The 14,520-nt window shown below is 26.0% G+C and overlaps 8 protein-coding genes across 8 annotated transcripts; 5 read left to right on the top strand and 3 right to left on the bottom strand.

Moving 5' to 3' along the window:
- Positions 1-186: 186 nt before the first annotated feature.
- On the top strand, positions 187-1,381 carry cubi_02065 (dynactin subunit P25; the record flags this gene model as incomplete). The annotated part of the gene is made up of 3 exons (XM_029019077.1): positions 187-241; positions 358-448; positions 592-1,381. 3 exons carry the CDS (start codon positions 187-189, stop codon positions 1,379-1,381), a joined length of 936 nt encoding a protein of 311 aa, XP_028876551.1.
- Positions 1,382-1,614: 233 nt separating this feature from the next.
- cubi_02064 (uncharacterized protein) lies at positions 1,615-2,049 on the top strand (the record flags this gene model as incomplete). Its single annotated transcript, XM_029019076.1, has 1 exon — positions 1,615-2,049. One exon carries the CDS (start codon positions 1,615-1,617, stop codon positions 2,047-2,049), a length of 435 nt encoding a protein of 144 aa, XP_028876550.1.
- A 101-nt stretch (positions 2,050-2,150) lies between these two features.
- cubi_02063 (arginine N-methyltransferase) lies at positions 2,151-4,010 on the bottom strand (the record flags this gene model as incomplete). Its single annotated transcript, XM_029019075.1, has 1 exon — positions 2,151-4,010. One exon carries the CDS (start codon positions 4,008-4,010, stop codon positions 2,151-2,153), a length of 1,860 nt encoding a protein of 619 aa, XP_028876549.1.
- A 599-nt stretch (positions 4,011-4,609) lies between these two features.
- cubi_02062 (uncharacterized protein) lies at positions 4,610-5,461 on the top strand (the record flags this gene model as incomplete). Its single annotated transcript, XM_029019074.1, has 1 exon — positions 4,610-5,461. The coding sequence occupies one exon, from the start codon at positions 4,610-4,612 to the stop codon at positions 5,459-5,461; it is 852 nt and encodes a 283-aa protein (XP_028876548.1).
- A 107-nt stretch (positions 5,462-5,568) lies between these two features.
- On the bottom strand, positions 5,569-6,183 carry cubi_02061 (uncharacterized protein; the record flags this gene model as incomplete). The annotated part of the gene is made up of 1 exon (XM_029019073.1): positions 5,569-6,183. The coding sequence occupies one exon, from the start codon at positions 6,181-6,183 to the stop codon at positions 5,569-5,571; it is 615 nt and encodes a 204-aa protein (XP_028876547.1).
- A 462-nt stretch (positions 6,184-6,645) lies between these two features.
- Positions 6,646-8,445, top strand: cubi_02060 (uncharacterized protein; the record flags this gene model as incomplete). The annotated part of the gene is made up of 3 exons (XM_029019072.1): positions 6,646-7,763; positions 7,822-7,967; positions 8,054-8,445. 3 exons carry the CDS (start codon positions 6,646-6,648, stop codon positions 8,443-8,445), a joined length of 1,656 nt encoding a protein of 551 aa, XP_028876546.1.
- A 48-nt stretch (positions 8,446-8,493) lies between these two features.
- Positions 8,494-9,585, bottom strand: cubi_02059 (uncharacterized protein; the record flags this gene model as incomplete). The annotated part of the gene is made up of 1 exon (XM_029019071.1): positions 8,494-9,585. One exon carries the CDS (start codon positions 9,583-9,585, stop codon positions 8,494-8,496), a length of 1,092 nt encoding a protein of 363 aa, XP_028876545.1.
- Positions 9,586-10,937: 1,352 nt separating this feature from the next.
- cubi_02058 (vacuole membrane VMP1 like integral membrane protein) lies at positions 10,938-12,179 on the top strand (the record flags this gene model as incomplete). Its single annotated transcript, XM_029019070.1, has 1 exon — positions 10,938-12,179. One exon carries the CDS (start codon positions 10,938-10,940, stop codon positions 12,177-12,179), a length of 1,242 nt encoding a protein of 413 aa, XP_028876544.1.
- Positions 12,180-14,520: the final 2,341 nt, after the last annotated feature.

Here is a 14,520-nt window from a genome sequence, read left to right as displayed (position 1 = left end):
ATTTAAAAGAGTATAAAGAACACCAAGTAACATTTTTAGATTATATTTTCCGAAGAAAAGAATACATTAATTAACTTGGATAAAATAATATTATACTTGATTTAAAGCATGTTTTGAATACAGGGAAAGCAGGGTACTGTTGGTATTGAAAATAATTTGTAAAATAGTTTGAATAAAAGCTGAGTAATGGAGGAAGAAAAGATAACCAGAAATAAAAAAGACTATGTGCAGACGGCTTCTGGTATGTAGATTTGAGTGGCTTAAATGCCTTTACAGTAATAATAACTATGAATGTTATTAGCATAGTTATTATACTGCTAATAAAAAGTATTTTAACATAATACTAATTTTTTTTAGGGAATATCGTATGTAGGAAGACAATTTTGTGTGGAAGTCAAAATATACATTTATTAGGTACTTGTATTATTGATAGTGGAGTTATATTAAGGTAAGATTTAGGAACCATGAGTTTTTGTGAGTACAACCATTTACTTTATTTATTGTAATAATTTAAATTTAATCTGATATAAAAATAATCAATTTCAATTTTTATTTTCACAATAAAATATATAAACCTGAAACAATTTTTAGAGGAGATCTTGTAATGATAAGAATTGGGCAATATGTTATACTTGAACCAAACTGTATTATTAGACCTTGTTTTAAGAAAATTAAGGGTAAATATGGATCGGTTCCCATTTCAATAGGTGATTGTGTTCAAATAGGTGAGAATTCTGTAGTTATGGCATCTTCAATTGGATCAAATGTTTATATTGGAAAAAATTCGATCATTGGATCAGGTTCTATAATTAAAGATAATTGTATAATTTTACCGGAAACAACTATAGCTCCAAATACATTAATTCCTCCTTTCACTGAGTGGGGAGGAACTCCTGGAGTAATGCTTAGAAGACTTCCTGAATCTCAAAATATACTGTTACAACAACGTGCGATTGAATACTATAATAATTTTCAGTTAGTTTCCAATAAAGTGCAAGAAGAACCAGAAAAAATTCAACATTCGAATACAACACTTATCAAATCCATGAAGACAGGTATTTCCAATTACACCAAAGATAACAACATTGATGATGGTGATGGTGATGGTGATGGTGATGGTGATGATAATATTAATGGTAATGGTAATGGTAATGGCAGTGTCGATGACAAAGGTAATAGCAATAGTAATGACAATGACAATAAAAATAATAGCAATAGTAATGGCAATGTTAATGGCGATGAAAACACAAATTCTATTGTTGACCCTAGTTCTAAAGCTGATGATGATACTACTTCCGATACAGAACAACACAACATCAATAGAGACAACGAAAGTAACCCAGAAAATACCAAAAATGATGAGACTCAACAAGCACTATAATAACACAAAATTTAAATTAACTTATTTCCTATTTATTTCTAGAATAAATAATTGTGTGTGTGGCGCCAAACATAATTTTTCTACCGGTACCGCTTTCGGCGGCAATTATTCAGAATTTTAATGTAATATTAATATATAGATCAACTTTTGACAGAATAAAATTAATAAAAAAAAAGAATTCGTTGCACTAATAGTTAAAGTCTTATGTATTTTTACTTTTGTTATAAGTAAAAATGAAGAAAAATAGCAATAAAGTACTCAAGCATGAACAAAATAATCTTTTCAATGAAACTGTCAGAGAAATTAGAAAACTGGTATATCCTCATTTAGATAAATTTCAACGTCAACAATATGATAATGCTAGGGCAAAAGTTTTAGGTATAAAACAGAAAAAGTCTCAGAAAATGCCTCTACCAGAATTATTATCTCGCCAAAAGGCTACTAAAAGACATATTGATAAACGAAAGCAATTAGAAGAAGAGTTAAATGTTAAATTACATATCGGTGATAAAGCTAATAGATTTGAGGCAGAAAAAGATATAAAGAATAGAAGAAAATCTAAAATTGAGAAAAGAAATATATCCACAAATTTAAGTGGAAAAGGATTTTCCGAGAAATCTGGTGTTGTTTATGTAGGTAAAAATATTATCAAGAAAAGACATAAATAATGAATTTACATAAAAAGTAGATATCCACATAATTATCTATAAACATTATATCAGACTAGTATTGCTATCTAACCTTTATTTCCATCTTCGATACTATGATATCAATTCATTGCATAATGATTAATTAGTTGAGGGAATACTTGATTATCTAAGGTTTTAATATTGTATAATTCTAAAAGAATACTAATATGTCTGGAATTATCTATTCTTGGAGTTATTGTAATATAACCTGAAACACTTCCAATAATCTTGAGAAGTTTATCATCGGGAGATCTTATATGTAAGATTGTTTGTTTCCAGTGTGTTGGTTCATGAAAAGGAGAAGTTTCCATATCAACCTTTTTAAATTGTGAGTAGAATTCTGCATTAAAAGAAATTACCAAAGAAGTGAAAAACGGAAATTCTTCTGAAAGTTCTATTTTAAAATATTGTCTTAAATTTGATAACTCTTTACTTGTAATATTCAGAATAGATAAACATGGAAGGTCAAATGCATTCTTACAGCGTAATCTTTCCGCTGGAACAATTTCAACATATGGAGTAGATAACAATGAAGATAATTTTGGAGATATTTCAGAAAGGTCCAAATTATAAAGTCTATTATTAACCCAAGGAATCATTAAGCTGTCGATAGAATCTGAATAGTCTGCCAAAGAAATTTGTAATCTGACAGAAGAAGGGAAAATATGGCCAGAAAATTCACCATTTTTAGTCTTTAAGTATCTATTTCTAGCATCTAATATAGTATATAGCATACTCTCATATAGTAAGCAATATCCCATCCATTCGGATATAATTATATCACATTCAAAAGGTACCGAATTTTTTGGAGGTAAATCATTTTTTGAAATTGAAATAACTTTATTATCAACCATGAATAAATTCAAATCTTCAAATTTCCCACATATAAAGTGGATCTTCTCTCCGAAATTATTTGTCTGAGCAATCTTTTCTGCTACTTTAATTGTATCCTTTGCAGCATCAACAGCTACAACCATTTTTGCTCCACTTTGTACTGCAAATAAACTTAGAATACCAGTTCCAGTCCCAACATCTAATACGACTTTATCTTTAAACAAGTTAATTGAATTGTTTGGATCTGTAATAAAGTTATAGTAAGCATCTGTCCTAACTTTATCTAATATCATTTCTCTGTGAATGTCTAAAGTAGAATAAGAGCTGAAGTATAAAGTATCCTCATTATTAATTCGGTTTTTAACTGAATGATCTAAATCACCATTTTTTCTATCAAAGTTTGATTTTAGTATTTCTGACTCTTTTTTTGATAAATCCATTAACTTGAGTGAAAGCTCATGTGGAGATATTTTTGTCGATATACTTTGCTCGGAAGCAGTAGAAACTCTACTACATGGAGATGGATATAAGTCTTTATTATGATCTAATTCTGATTCTTTATTTTGGAACTCTGTTATTAAATTTGCCATAAACATAATTTTTTGTTTTAATAGTTTGTTTTCCTCCTCAATTGAAAGCTCACAAACAACATTTGGATTAATCACATCCTCTTGAGTGTAATTCTCATTAAGAGTATCTAATTCCAAAATCAATCTATCATCAATAATAACTGGAGTTAGTAATGAATCATCTTCCCAAATTTTATGTTCCATTGTAATCTTTTCATACTCTTTCTTGGCATCTAATCCATCCTTTACACACTTCCTTAAGTAATTAATTAGCCTTATTTGGTCATATTCTTCCTTTGCTTTAGTTTCTTTTGAAAAGTCAAATTCATGTTCTATTTTCATATGATTCCAGATATCCTCGGTCAAATTTGAGGTAAAATCACAAAATAAACACTTGGCTTCTGAAAGAGAATCAAACTCCTCCAAATATGAATCATACTCCAGCATTTCTATTTCGCCTTCACTTATTTGATCGTCATCACTAATATTATCATTTACAACAGTTAAAAATTCTTCTTTGCTACATCTTTCCGTCATATTTCTGAATTAATTTACTATTAGAATAAACTTCCGGAATAATTTTGACTTGAAATCAATTACATAAGATAAAATCAAAAGACTTTCTTTATCAAATAGTGTATTCCACACTAATAAAGGTAAATGAAAACTTATTTTACTGTTATAATAATAATATTATTATTGCTACTATCAACAATGCTTTCAACTCTATACTACCGATGCTTTACTCTTTTTTTACCTTTATTTATTTCTTGAGTTCTTTTTTTATTATTCTCTCCACTAATGTCAAAATATTATTATATATTTGCATTTTAAGGCGGGCAATGCGTGCCGCCAAATATCAATTTTTGACCAAGCATGAAAAAACTGTCAACTAGTGAGTAAAAGAAAATCAAAGTGAGATTAGAATTAGAGTTATTATCAAAAAAAAGAATTATTTCTACAGAGGAAAGCATAGAGAAAACACTGGTGGAAAAGAGGCTTTCTAGTTGAAGGAATTAAAAGAATATTGTTATTCTTTTTCTTTATTCTTGTTATTTTTCTTAAAAAAAAAAAAATTTGGATTAAAAGTTAAATAATCCAGATAAAATATATTTCATTGTTAAAAAAATAAAAATATGGAAGTTGATAGTGTAGTATCGGCTGAGAAACTAGGTCAAGACAGAAAGTGTGAGAATTGTGATAATGATTATAAGTATAAATGCCCAGCATGTAATACGAAATCATGTAGTTTAGAGTGTGTAAATTATCACAAATTTAAAACAGGATGTGATGGAGACGGGTTGAAAAAACATATTGAAAGAAATATTGTTATAAGTAAATATAACAGTGACGATATGTGGAGAGATTTTAACTTTTTAGAAGATGTGAAAAGAAGAGTGTTAAATGCATCAAGAAATCAAGTAAAAGAGAAATACGTTGAGAACCAAACAGTACAACAAAATTATGGGTTATTTAGCAGTTTAAGAAGAAGAATTGGAGAACATAAAAAGAAAAACAGAATGGGCGAAGAACAAAAGCTTGTGACTGTAATAAAGGAAAGTAACAACTTATCTAAGCATAGTCCTATCCCATTATTAAAAAAGGCTTGTAGTTTGAGAAAGATTAAGATAAGTTTTTGTCCGATAAATGAGATGCAGATAAGAAAGAATAATACAACATATTATAATAAAAAAGACGATTTATTATTATGGAAGATGGAATTTAGAATATATGAAGATAAAGATTTGATAGAAAAGAAACATTTGGATAGTGTATCTGAAAATGAAATAGTTTCTGAAGTAATATTAAAGCTAATGAGTAACATAGATCAAAGCATGATTAAAGAGGTGTTTTTAATGGATAACTTTAAAGATAAAGCCAATCGAACTTTACAAGAAATAGATATAAGTAAAAGCTTTAGAGATAATTTAATGGGAAAAAATATTGTAGAATTTCCAAGATTTAAAATAGAAATACAAAAGAAATAAAAATAAGTTAATTTTGATTGAGCAAAACTAGTTATATGATTTTTTTTAATATAATTTTATAATCAATAGTTAAAGAAAAAAACTTTATTATAGCTTTATGTAAATAATTATAGTTTTTCCATGATCTTTTCATCCAAATTACTAGTACTAGAATTTAGCAACACCTTATTATTAGTAAATATTTCAGATGATTCGAGAATTTTTCTATCTATTTCTTTTGCTTGTATTGCACTTAATTCTTCCAAAAGATCAGCCTCATTCATTGAAGGAAGAGACTGATTAATTATTTGAGAGATTTCATCTTGAATCGATTGTTGTTCTTTTATTGTATCAGATATTTTCTCCAATTTGTCAGTATTTGTAGATGAGATTAAAGATTGATGAGCTGTAGCACTGGCAGATAATGCAGACATTGTCATTTGTTGGGTTTTTGCTGTCTCTAAATTAAGTAATTGTTGTTCTAATAGTAAGCTTGAACTTAATAATTTTTCTCTTTCTTGAGTGACTAATTTCTTCCTTCTTAATACTAATAGTGCAGAATTCTTATCTCCTTGTAATGCCAAATTAGCTGCCTCATTCTCAAGTTTCTTCTCCTTCTCCTCTAAATCAAGTAAAGATCTTTGAATCGCTTGTGATGCTTTTAAGGCTTTTTCATGAGCTGTTTCTATTTCAGAAAGAGGATTTACCTCTTCTTTTTCCTGTTTTCTTCGAAACAAAAACATTTTATATCTTAAAAAACGTAATAAACCTAAATATCAATAATTCATCACAAATTTCCTTTGAAAAAAATTTGTTTTTTTCTTTTTACCCTTTTTCAGTTTAATTTTTTTCTATAATTTTTACCCTTCCTTTAACATTTTTATATAACTTTATTTATGATTACGATACCGGAAGTGGCGGGGTTTATTTACCGCCTAAAATGTGTAATTTTTTGTATTAAATGACAAAAAAAAATCCACACAAGAAATAAGGATCAATAAATAAGTTGAAGATCAGATAATATTTGAATCATTTGGAGTTAAATTTTCGTCTATTCTATATAAAATATCTATTATTCACTTATTTTATTATTATTATTATTTTTTACACAAATCTTGGTCTCATATTTAGGTTTTGAATTTATAAAGTCTAAATCATATGAGAAAATATTGAACATTTTTAAAAAAAGCAGGAGGGTAAAAAAAATGAAGTTGGAAAAGAGAACTCGAAGTATTACAGATACTGAAGATTTAAGTGAGGATAATGGTAAGAACAAGAAAATAAACAGAGATGATAGTCAAGGAATAAGTGAGATTTTAGGAGAATTCAAAAAGTATATAAAAGATTTTGAAGTGGAGAAAATGTATTTTACCTTAGAGAAGATAAATCAAAAGGAAATTCTTTTAAGTGATATTGAAGATCTTATAACTTTTGGTTTTTCTGAAATGATCAAAGAGTCTTTAGAGAAATTAAACTATACAATATCTTTAACTAATGATACAGAAGAAAACGAAGAATGTGGAAAAGTACTAAATGGATTAAAAATTAAAATTTTCAAATTAATTTTGAATGTTCTTCTAGATATTTCAGAATTTCAGGATGGCTCTTCTCAAATTGGGAATCAAGACATTAATACTTTAAAGTTAAAACTATTATTAGAGGATGGTCTTACATTTAGCTTACTTAAAACTGTTAGAAATATAGAAAATATGTATTTACGTAATTTAAAAGCTGAAAGTATATTTTCAAAAAAATCTCAGGATTTTGGTGAATTAATCGACCACGAAAATGAATTATTACAAGAATCAATCTTGGAAACATATTTTCAGTTTTTGGAATCTACTATTGAAATTGACCCAAAGAAAGTTTCAAAGGAATTTACAAACTCTGAAGGACTATTTGAATGGTTAATGCAGATATTCGATAATGATGAATCTTTTATAGTGGATGAAATTACATCTTTAAAAATGGAAATATTAAGTATTATTTTTCAATATATTAAAGTTTCACAAATTAGTACCAATGGAATAAATATAGATAAGAAAGAAGTTATGGATAAGTTTTTGGTAAAACTAGCTACTTTTGGGTTAAGAGATGGAGAAATTGGAGGTATTAAGGAAAAAGAGTTTGTACACAATATTGTTGACATTATTTGTAATTCTCTGTTTGAGGAAGATATGAGAAAGGAATTTAATGATTTACAAGGATTGGAATTAATGGTAAAACTTATAGAAGAGAAGGCATTTATGAGACCTTTATCTGTAAAAATATTATCTTTTGCATTAATTGACAAGGGAGAAATGAGTAACAAATTTATTCAAATGTAAGTTATCTTAATTATCTAAATTAATATTTATTATCAATATCCCTATTTTATTTAGATCTGGCTTGAAGCTTGTTTTTGCATTGCTAGCTCATTCTTCTAAGAATTTAACTAATAATGAAAAATATATTAAAAATAGACAACAACAAGATACTGATGAACATTTATGTAGTATCATAAAGTCACTATTACAATTTTCTACTGGTAAGTTGAATAATAGGTATATCAGTAAATAGACAGATATACCTATTTTTTACATTAAATATTTTAATTATGTTAATTTTTAATAGGAAATGATCATGAGATGTTGATCAATAAACTAATAGAAAATAATTATCTTAAACTTAAAAATTTTCTAGTTTTAAGGAAGTATTATTCAAACAAAATTACCCAAGCTTTAGAAAGTTCACAGGATTTACAAGAAGAAGATGAAGAACAAATTGAGATAATTGAAACAATAGCTATAGATGCTGGTCTATTTATTGTACAACTTATTGATTTGATAATAGTTTATACTATATATTATGAAAAAGGTGATATAAATGATTTTGAGAAAAATGTACTAAGTAAAAATGGAGTACATTTGGATGATTTAAAAACAAGTATTGAAGATTACTCAAACTCTTTAAACCAAGATGAGAAAGTATTTAATGAAAAAATACTATTATATTTAAATTCTTAACAAAATTAATACTATTTTTACTTTTATTAGAATTAAATACATTAATTATTAAAGCCATATAATATTATTTAGTTTTCTAAAAAAACTTGGCATTTCATCCATAAAATCAAGATCATCCCAGTTGATTATTTCATCAAGATTAAATAGTCCACTTCCGAAGTAGTTATTATTTTCCTCAAAATCTTCCTCGTAATCAGGATCTCCAAGATTTCTGCTTCCTAAAATAGCAGAAATTAATTGTTTAGCTTCTTTAACATTTCCATTCTTATTATAAAGTCCAACACTTAGATTGATTAATCTAACCAGTGGTACTGTAGAATTTTGTTCTGTAAATTCAATTATATAATAATCTCCATTAGATGTAATCCAATCAGGATCTTGTATTACATTAAATATCTGGGTAAAATCTTCCTTATTTTCAGCCATGTCATTAGTTATACTTTCTTCATTAACTTGAAGGTCTTTTTTGGTTTCATTATTATTAAAATGTGACAATCCTTGGTTGTTTTTGTTTTCAACACGACGAACGTTATTAGTTTCTGTTTTTATTTGAGTAGTACTATTATTATTAGTTGTTGTGGTGATAGTAGTAGAATTAGTAATAGTGAATGTTGTTGAAGTTGAAGTAGTAGTTTTTGAAGAGGTAGTTTTTGAAGAAATAGTTTTTGAAGAAGTAATTTTTGTAGTGACAGATGTCACAGTTTTGTTGTTTTTATGAGGTTTTTTTGGTACTTTTGTATTACTCTTCTCCAGAGAAAAAGCCAACATAGAATTTTCATTTGTATTGTTCTCTAAATTAACAGGGTTTTCAACATTTAAATTACTTTCAGAAACAATTGTAAAGTTTCCTAAACTAAAATCATTTTCTGAATCATTTTTAATGATTGCTGTAGAGCCATCTTCATTGATCATTAACTTTCTCAAAATAAGATTTGAACTTTTGGAAAATGCTGAATTTTGTTTATTATTTTCAGGACTGTTTCTTGATAACTTTCTACGTATTATTTTCAATGAATATGTGTTATTGCCATTATTAAAATTTACTACTTTTTTTGATAGTACTAAACTTAAATTTAATAGAAAAATATTCAAGAAAAGGTAAAATACCAAAATTCTTTCCAGAGATTTAGCACTATTCATAACTTAATATTTTCTTTAAAAAAAAGAATATTTCCTCACTTTTTTACTGTTTAGGCTATTAAATAAACTATAATCTAGCAAATACTCATATTTACTATCAATTGTGTATTTGAATTTGACTAAAAATTATTTATATTTAAAATTCTATCATCAAAAATCGTTTTCGAGAGGATTTGAATGTCAAGGTTAAAATAAATAACGTTTTTTCATAGGTCACTTTTTTATAATCAATTTTCCAGTAAAATTTTAAGTAATAAATAATCGAATTAATCACTAAATACAATATTATTAAATTAAAAAAAAAGTGTTTCATTTATTTGTAGTATTTGTTGTATAAATTGTTAGTTAAAGTTTAAAAAGTGCATTTTAATGTATATAGAATCTCAGATAAATTGTTGAATCTTTAAAATATTTGTTTATTATTTTTATTTCTAAACTTGTTTGTTTTAAATAAAATATCTCACAGTATTATTTAAAAAAAAAAAAAAATTTATTAAAAATTTATGTGTGTTTCCCGCCTAAAAATTGTTCCCCCCCCCCACATAATATAATGTATTTATTATCATTGAAATAGAAAATAAGCAGAAAATATAAATTAAAAGAGTAATCAGTTAAATTATATTAAATTATAAAGATTATTGACATTAGTTTTGATTTTTTTGAATAATTGTATATTTTGGACATGAATAAGTAATAATTAAATAACAATATATATAGTATAAATATTAATATAAATTAATTCATAGTATTAAAATAAATAAATATTTACTTAAATAATAATAATTTGATATTAGTAATAAGATAATTATTTTAAATTTAGTATACTGAGGAGTTCAAATAGGTTTGGAGAGGATATATAGAGGTGAAGAAGTAACAGTGTTAAATGAGAAATCAGGTGTAAATAATAAACATTAATAGACTCCAGAAGAGATAGTCTGAATTGATTTGGTAGCATCTAAAAAAAAAATCAGCAATTATTTATACTTTGATGATAAAAAACATATAATGCATGAATATGCAAATATAACCTAAAAAAAAAAGGACATAAATATATATATATATATATATATGTATATATATATATACATATATATACACATATACACATTATTATTTATTTATATACATAGCTATTATAAAGTTTAAAAAAGTATGCATTTTATTATTTATCTAAAATATATTGAAGGTTAATTAGATATATTAAAAAAAAAAGGAATATACGGAAATTGATAACTGAAATAGTATTAACTAAATAAACAAATATGCAAAGGGAAATCAGTATATATAAAAGTCCTATAAGGACTTTAAATCTTGCGTTGTTATTTTGTTATGAAGTGATATGCAAAATTATAATGGAATTATTTACAAAATGGTATAAAAACATATTGATTTTATTTCTAATTACTTTAGCTATTATTGGATTAAGTAATTGTAATAAAACATTAGAAACACTAATTCACGAATATATTTACGTCAATATTCTTAATAGCATCTGGTGGATTGGATTAGGATTTTTGAGTTCAGTAGGACTAGGATGTGGTATTCATACTGGATTATTGTTTTTATTTCCTCATGTTTATTCAATAATTACTACAGCAGAAACATACAACACTTTGAATTTTGATCCAAGGCAAAATATGTGGAACAATTTATTAAATCCTGGAGATTTATTTATAGTAAACGATTTAAATACAGAAAAAAGACCAACCATAAATCTATTTAACATATTATTAAAAATTCTTCCATATGCATTTTTATGGGGTTTTGGTACAGCTTTGGGGGAGTTGCCCCCATATGCAGCAGCATATGCAGCTTCAAAATCCAGAAAAAATAATAAATTAAGAGAATTAAAAAGAAAGAGGGAGAGTGATGAATTTGAGAGACAAAACACATCATTTATTGAAAATGTTGAGGATGATAATTTTGAGATTAATAAGGAGTTACTGCCTGATGATGAAAATAATTCAGACAATGAGGATTCCAGTCTAAAACATTACTTAATGAGTTTAATAAAAAAATTCATAGTAAGATTGATAGATAAATTTGGAGGATATGGTGTCTTTATATTAAGCTGTTGGCCAAATTTAATGTTTGACTTATGTGGGATTATCTGTGGCCATTATTTAATGAATTTTTGGACTTTCTTTATTCCACTAGTTCTAGGTAAAGGTATAATTAAAGTCTTATTTCAAACATTATTGTTAATATTTTTGTTTTCAAATAAATTTGAAAACAAACATGTTGATATTATTCTTTGGTTTGTTAAGAAATGGCCAATTTCTCAGTTTTTTGACAGAGATGAAATTTACCTTAAGGAAACTATTCATAGGGAATTGATTTATATTAAAAAGATATTAAGCAATGTGAATGAAAAATCAGCAGATTCTATTTCACCATCAACTTTAAATTCTTATAATAAAAAAAGCAATAAAAATTGGTGGGAAGTTGTCGCCAACAAAATTCAAATTACTTCCTTGTTTTCATGGATTACTATTTTTGTTGTTATTTTGTTTGCAATTTCTATCATTAATGAAGCAGCTAAATATCAAGATGAAGCTAATAAAAACAAAGAAAATAAACTTAAAGAAGACTAAATTTAATAAGTAACCCTTTTCATTTAAATTCTTTAGTCAAACTTTTTTTAATTACTTGTTTCATATCCAGAGACTTGTTCATATAATTATAATATACAATTAGACTAAAAAACAGGGGTTTGTAAATACATTTATTTAGTGACAATTCAGATTTTTGTTTTTAATCATTTGAAACGGAAGTGATTTTGTTTCAAACATACATGGAAATCTGTTATTACACCTATAAACTATTTTCAAGGAGAATATGCACCTTTTTTTTTATAACTAGTACAATCTTACCTTAAGATTATTCCTCTAATTTACAGACAGATCATTTTCAGACCTTCAAATTATAATTTAGTCGCTACACACACACCCATCTTCACTTTGGGTATCCTTAAAATAATATTTTGCATTATACATTAATTAATGTTCTTTTTACAAGGTTGATCATCCATTTTGGTTATTCTTAATTTTATAGATCATTAATTTCGTTCATCTTATTTATTATTACACTTGAGGAGAACAGTCATTTGATCTAATTTATTTTTTAATTAATATACAAATCAAAACCCCGCCCCACAAAATTTTTCCCACTATTTATTACATAGCTTGTATTCTAGTTGTTTTCTGATCACTTTTAGGCGCCTGATTTGGGCGGGCACTGTGTATAGCTTAAAGAGCGAAGACAGATATAACCAGTAGTTGTGAGAATAGGAATAAAAAATAAGGCGATAGTTTTGAAAGAGAAAGTTTGGGATTTTCTTTCTAAAAATATTACATTATATGTATTTAATTATATATATGTATATAAATATATATCGGCAAGAGAGAAACTAATTTATTAAGTTTCTTGTCAACTATACGGAGAATAGAGCTAGATATTTATTATTAAACTGGACACTTCATTTTTCTTTTTGGTAATATTTTTAAAGTATTGGGAAAACATTAAATTTTATTGCAAATTTTGAAATAAGCAGTTATTATATTAATATTAGGAAAACTTCTTAAACAAATTTGTGGGATTTGTTTAATTTTTGGATATAAATTATATTTAAATATTTTTTCAGAATTAAATAATTTATTGTTTAATATTTCAAGAAGAAAATAACTGGAATTAAATTTTCATTGTTTTTTTTTTCTTCTTTACTTACAATTAACTGAGTTTTTGTATTTTTATATAAATTCATAATACACATTTGTGAAAAAGGTTTTAAATAAAAATTCAAATACTCTTAAAGTTCATTTTAAAAGTTTTTTATAGAAATAAGTTTATTATAAATTGATTAAATAATGGTCAGATCATACTCAACTAAATCAAAAGGAAGAGGTTCGTTGAAAATTTGACATTATCTTACGTTTGTTCCTTTTTTGAGAATTCTTGCAATTGCAGTTATTTGGCTTCCTACATTTGTGAATTCATTAAATATACAATGGATAAGATGTTTTCAGAAGAAATGCGATTGACTTTGAATGGCTTTAGTTTCCTATCCTCTTCTTTTTGCTCTATTTTTTTTTAATCATTTCTCTTTAACTTGGTCAATGGCATTAAATATTTTAAATATCTTACTATCTATAACTTTGGTTTCTTCTTCACGCTGGTTCGTTCAGTCTGGAAGATATCCTTAATATGAATCTGGAAATATTGGAAATTTAATTATCTATATAAGAATTTTGGAGTTTACAAGGAATTTCTGTTGAAATGAATGACTTGATACAATTTTAGGGGAAAATTTTTTGAACGAGGTGTGGGATGAGGATAATTTATAATAGAAACTTATTATTCATTATTCTAATACTTCACTTTGAATTTTATATTCTAGTTCATCGGAAATGACCAATCATAACTATGAGTTGGGAGTCATCTTTTTCCTCTCCCCTCTCCCTTCTCATTTCCTATATATTCATTTCTTTTCTTTGTCTCTTAAAAATATCTTATATTTAAAATGGTAATAAATTATTTTTTTCAGATACATATATATTGAACTCGTTTGGATCAAAATACAATGGTATTTGAATCAATATACACTATTCTACCGCGAGAATGCACTAATATATATTTATATACCTATTGGTAATAGGGAATTTTATGTATTACGTCATTCATATATTTTTGTATACCGGTGTTTGTGTGCATATACGCTATTATATTGTAAATTTGGCATGGCAACTTATTGTTAGTTATATCAGAATATTTCGGTTTTACATATTTTTTTTTTTTTTTTAGCATTTATTAAAGCTTATGGATTTATAAAAATCAGATTTTTAAAATTGGGATTTATATTGAAAATAATTTAAGCCATTCAATCGTATTTCTTATTCATATTTTTGTAAAGATTATGCAGATATATGTAATCAATGT

The sequence above is a fragment of the Cryptosporidium ubiquitum genome (genome assembly GCF_001865345.1).
Source record: "Cryptosporidium ubiquitum isolate 39726 chromosome Unknown contig_12, whole genome shotgun sequence".
NCBI lineage: Eukaryota > Apicomplexa > Conoidasida > Eucoccidiorida > Cryptosporidiidae > Cryptosporidium > Cryptosporidium ubiquitum.
The sequence above is the reverse complement of the archived record's forward strand: the minus strand, read 5'-3'. Positions and strand labels throughout refer to the sequence as shown.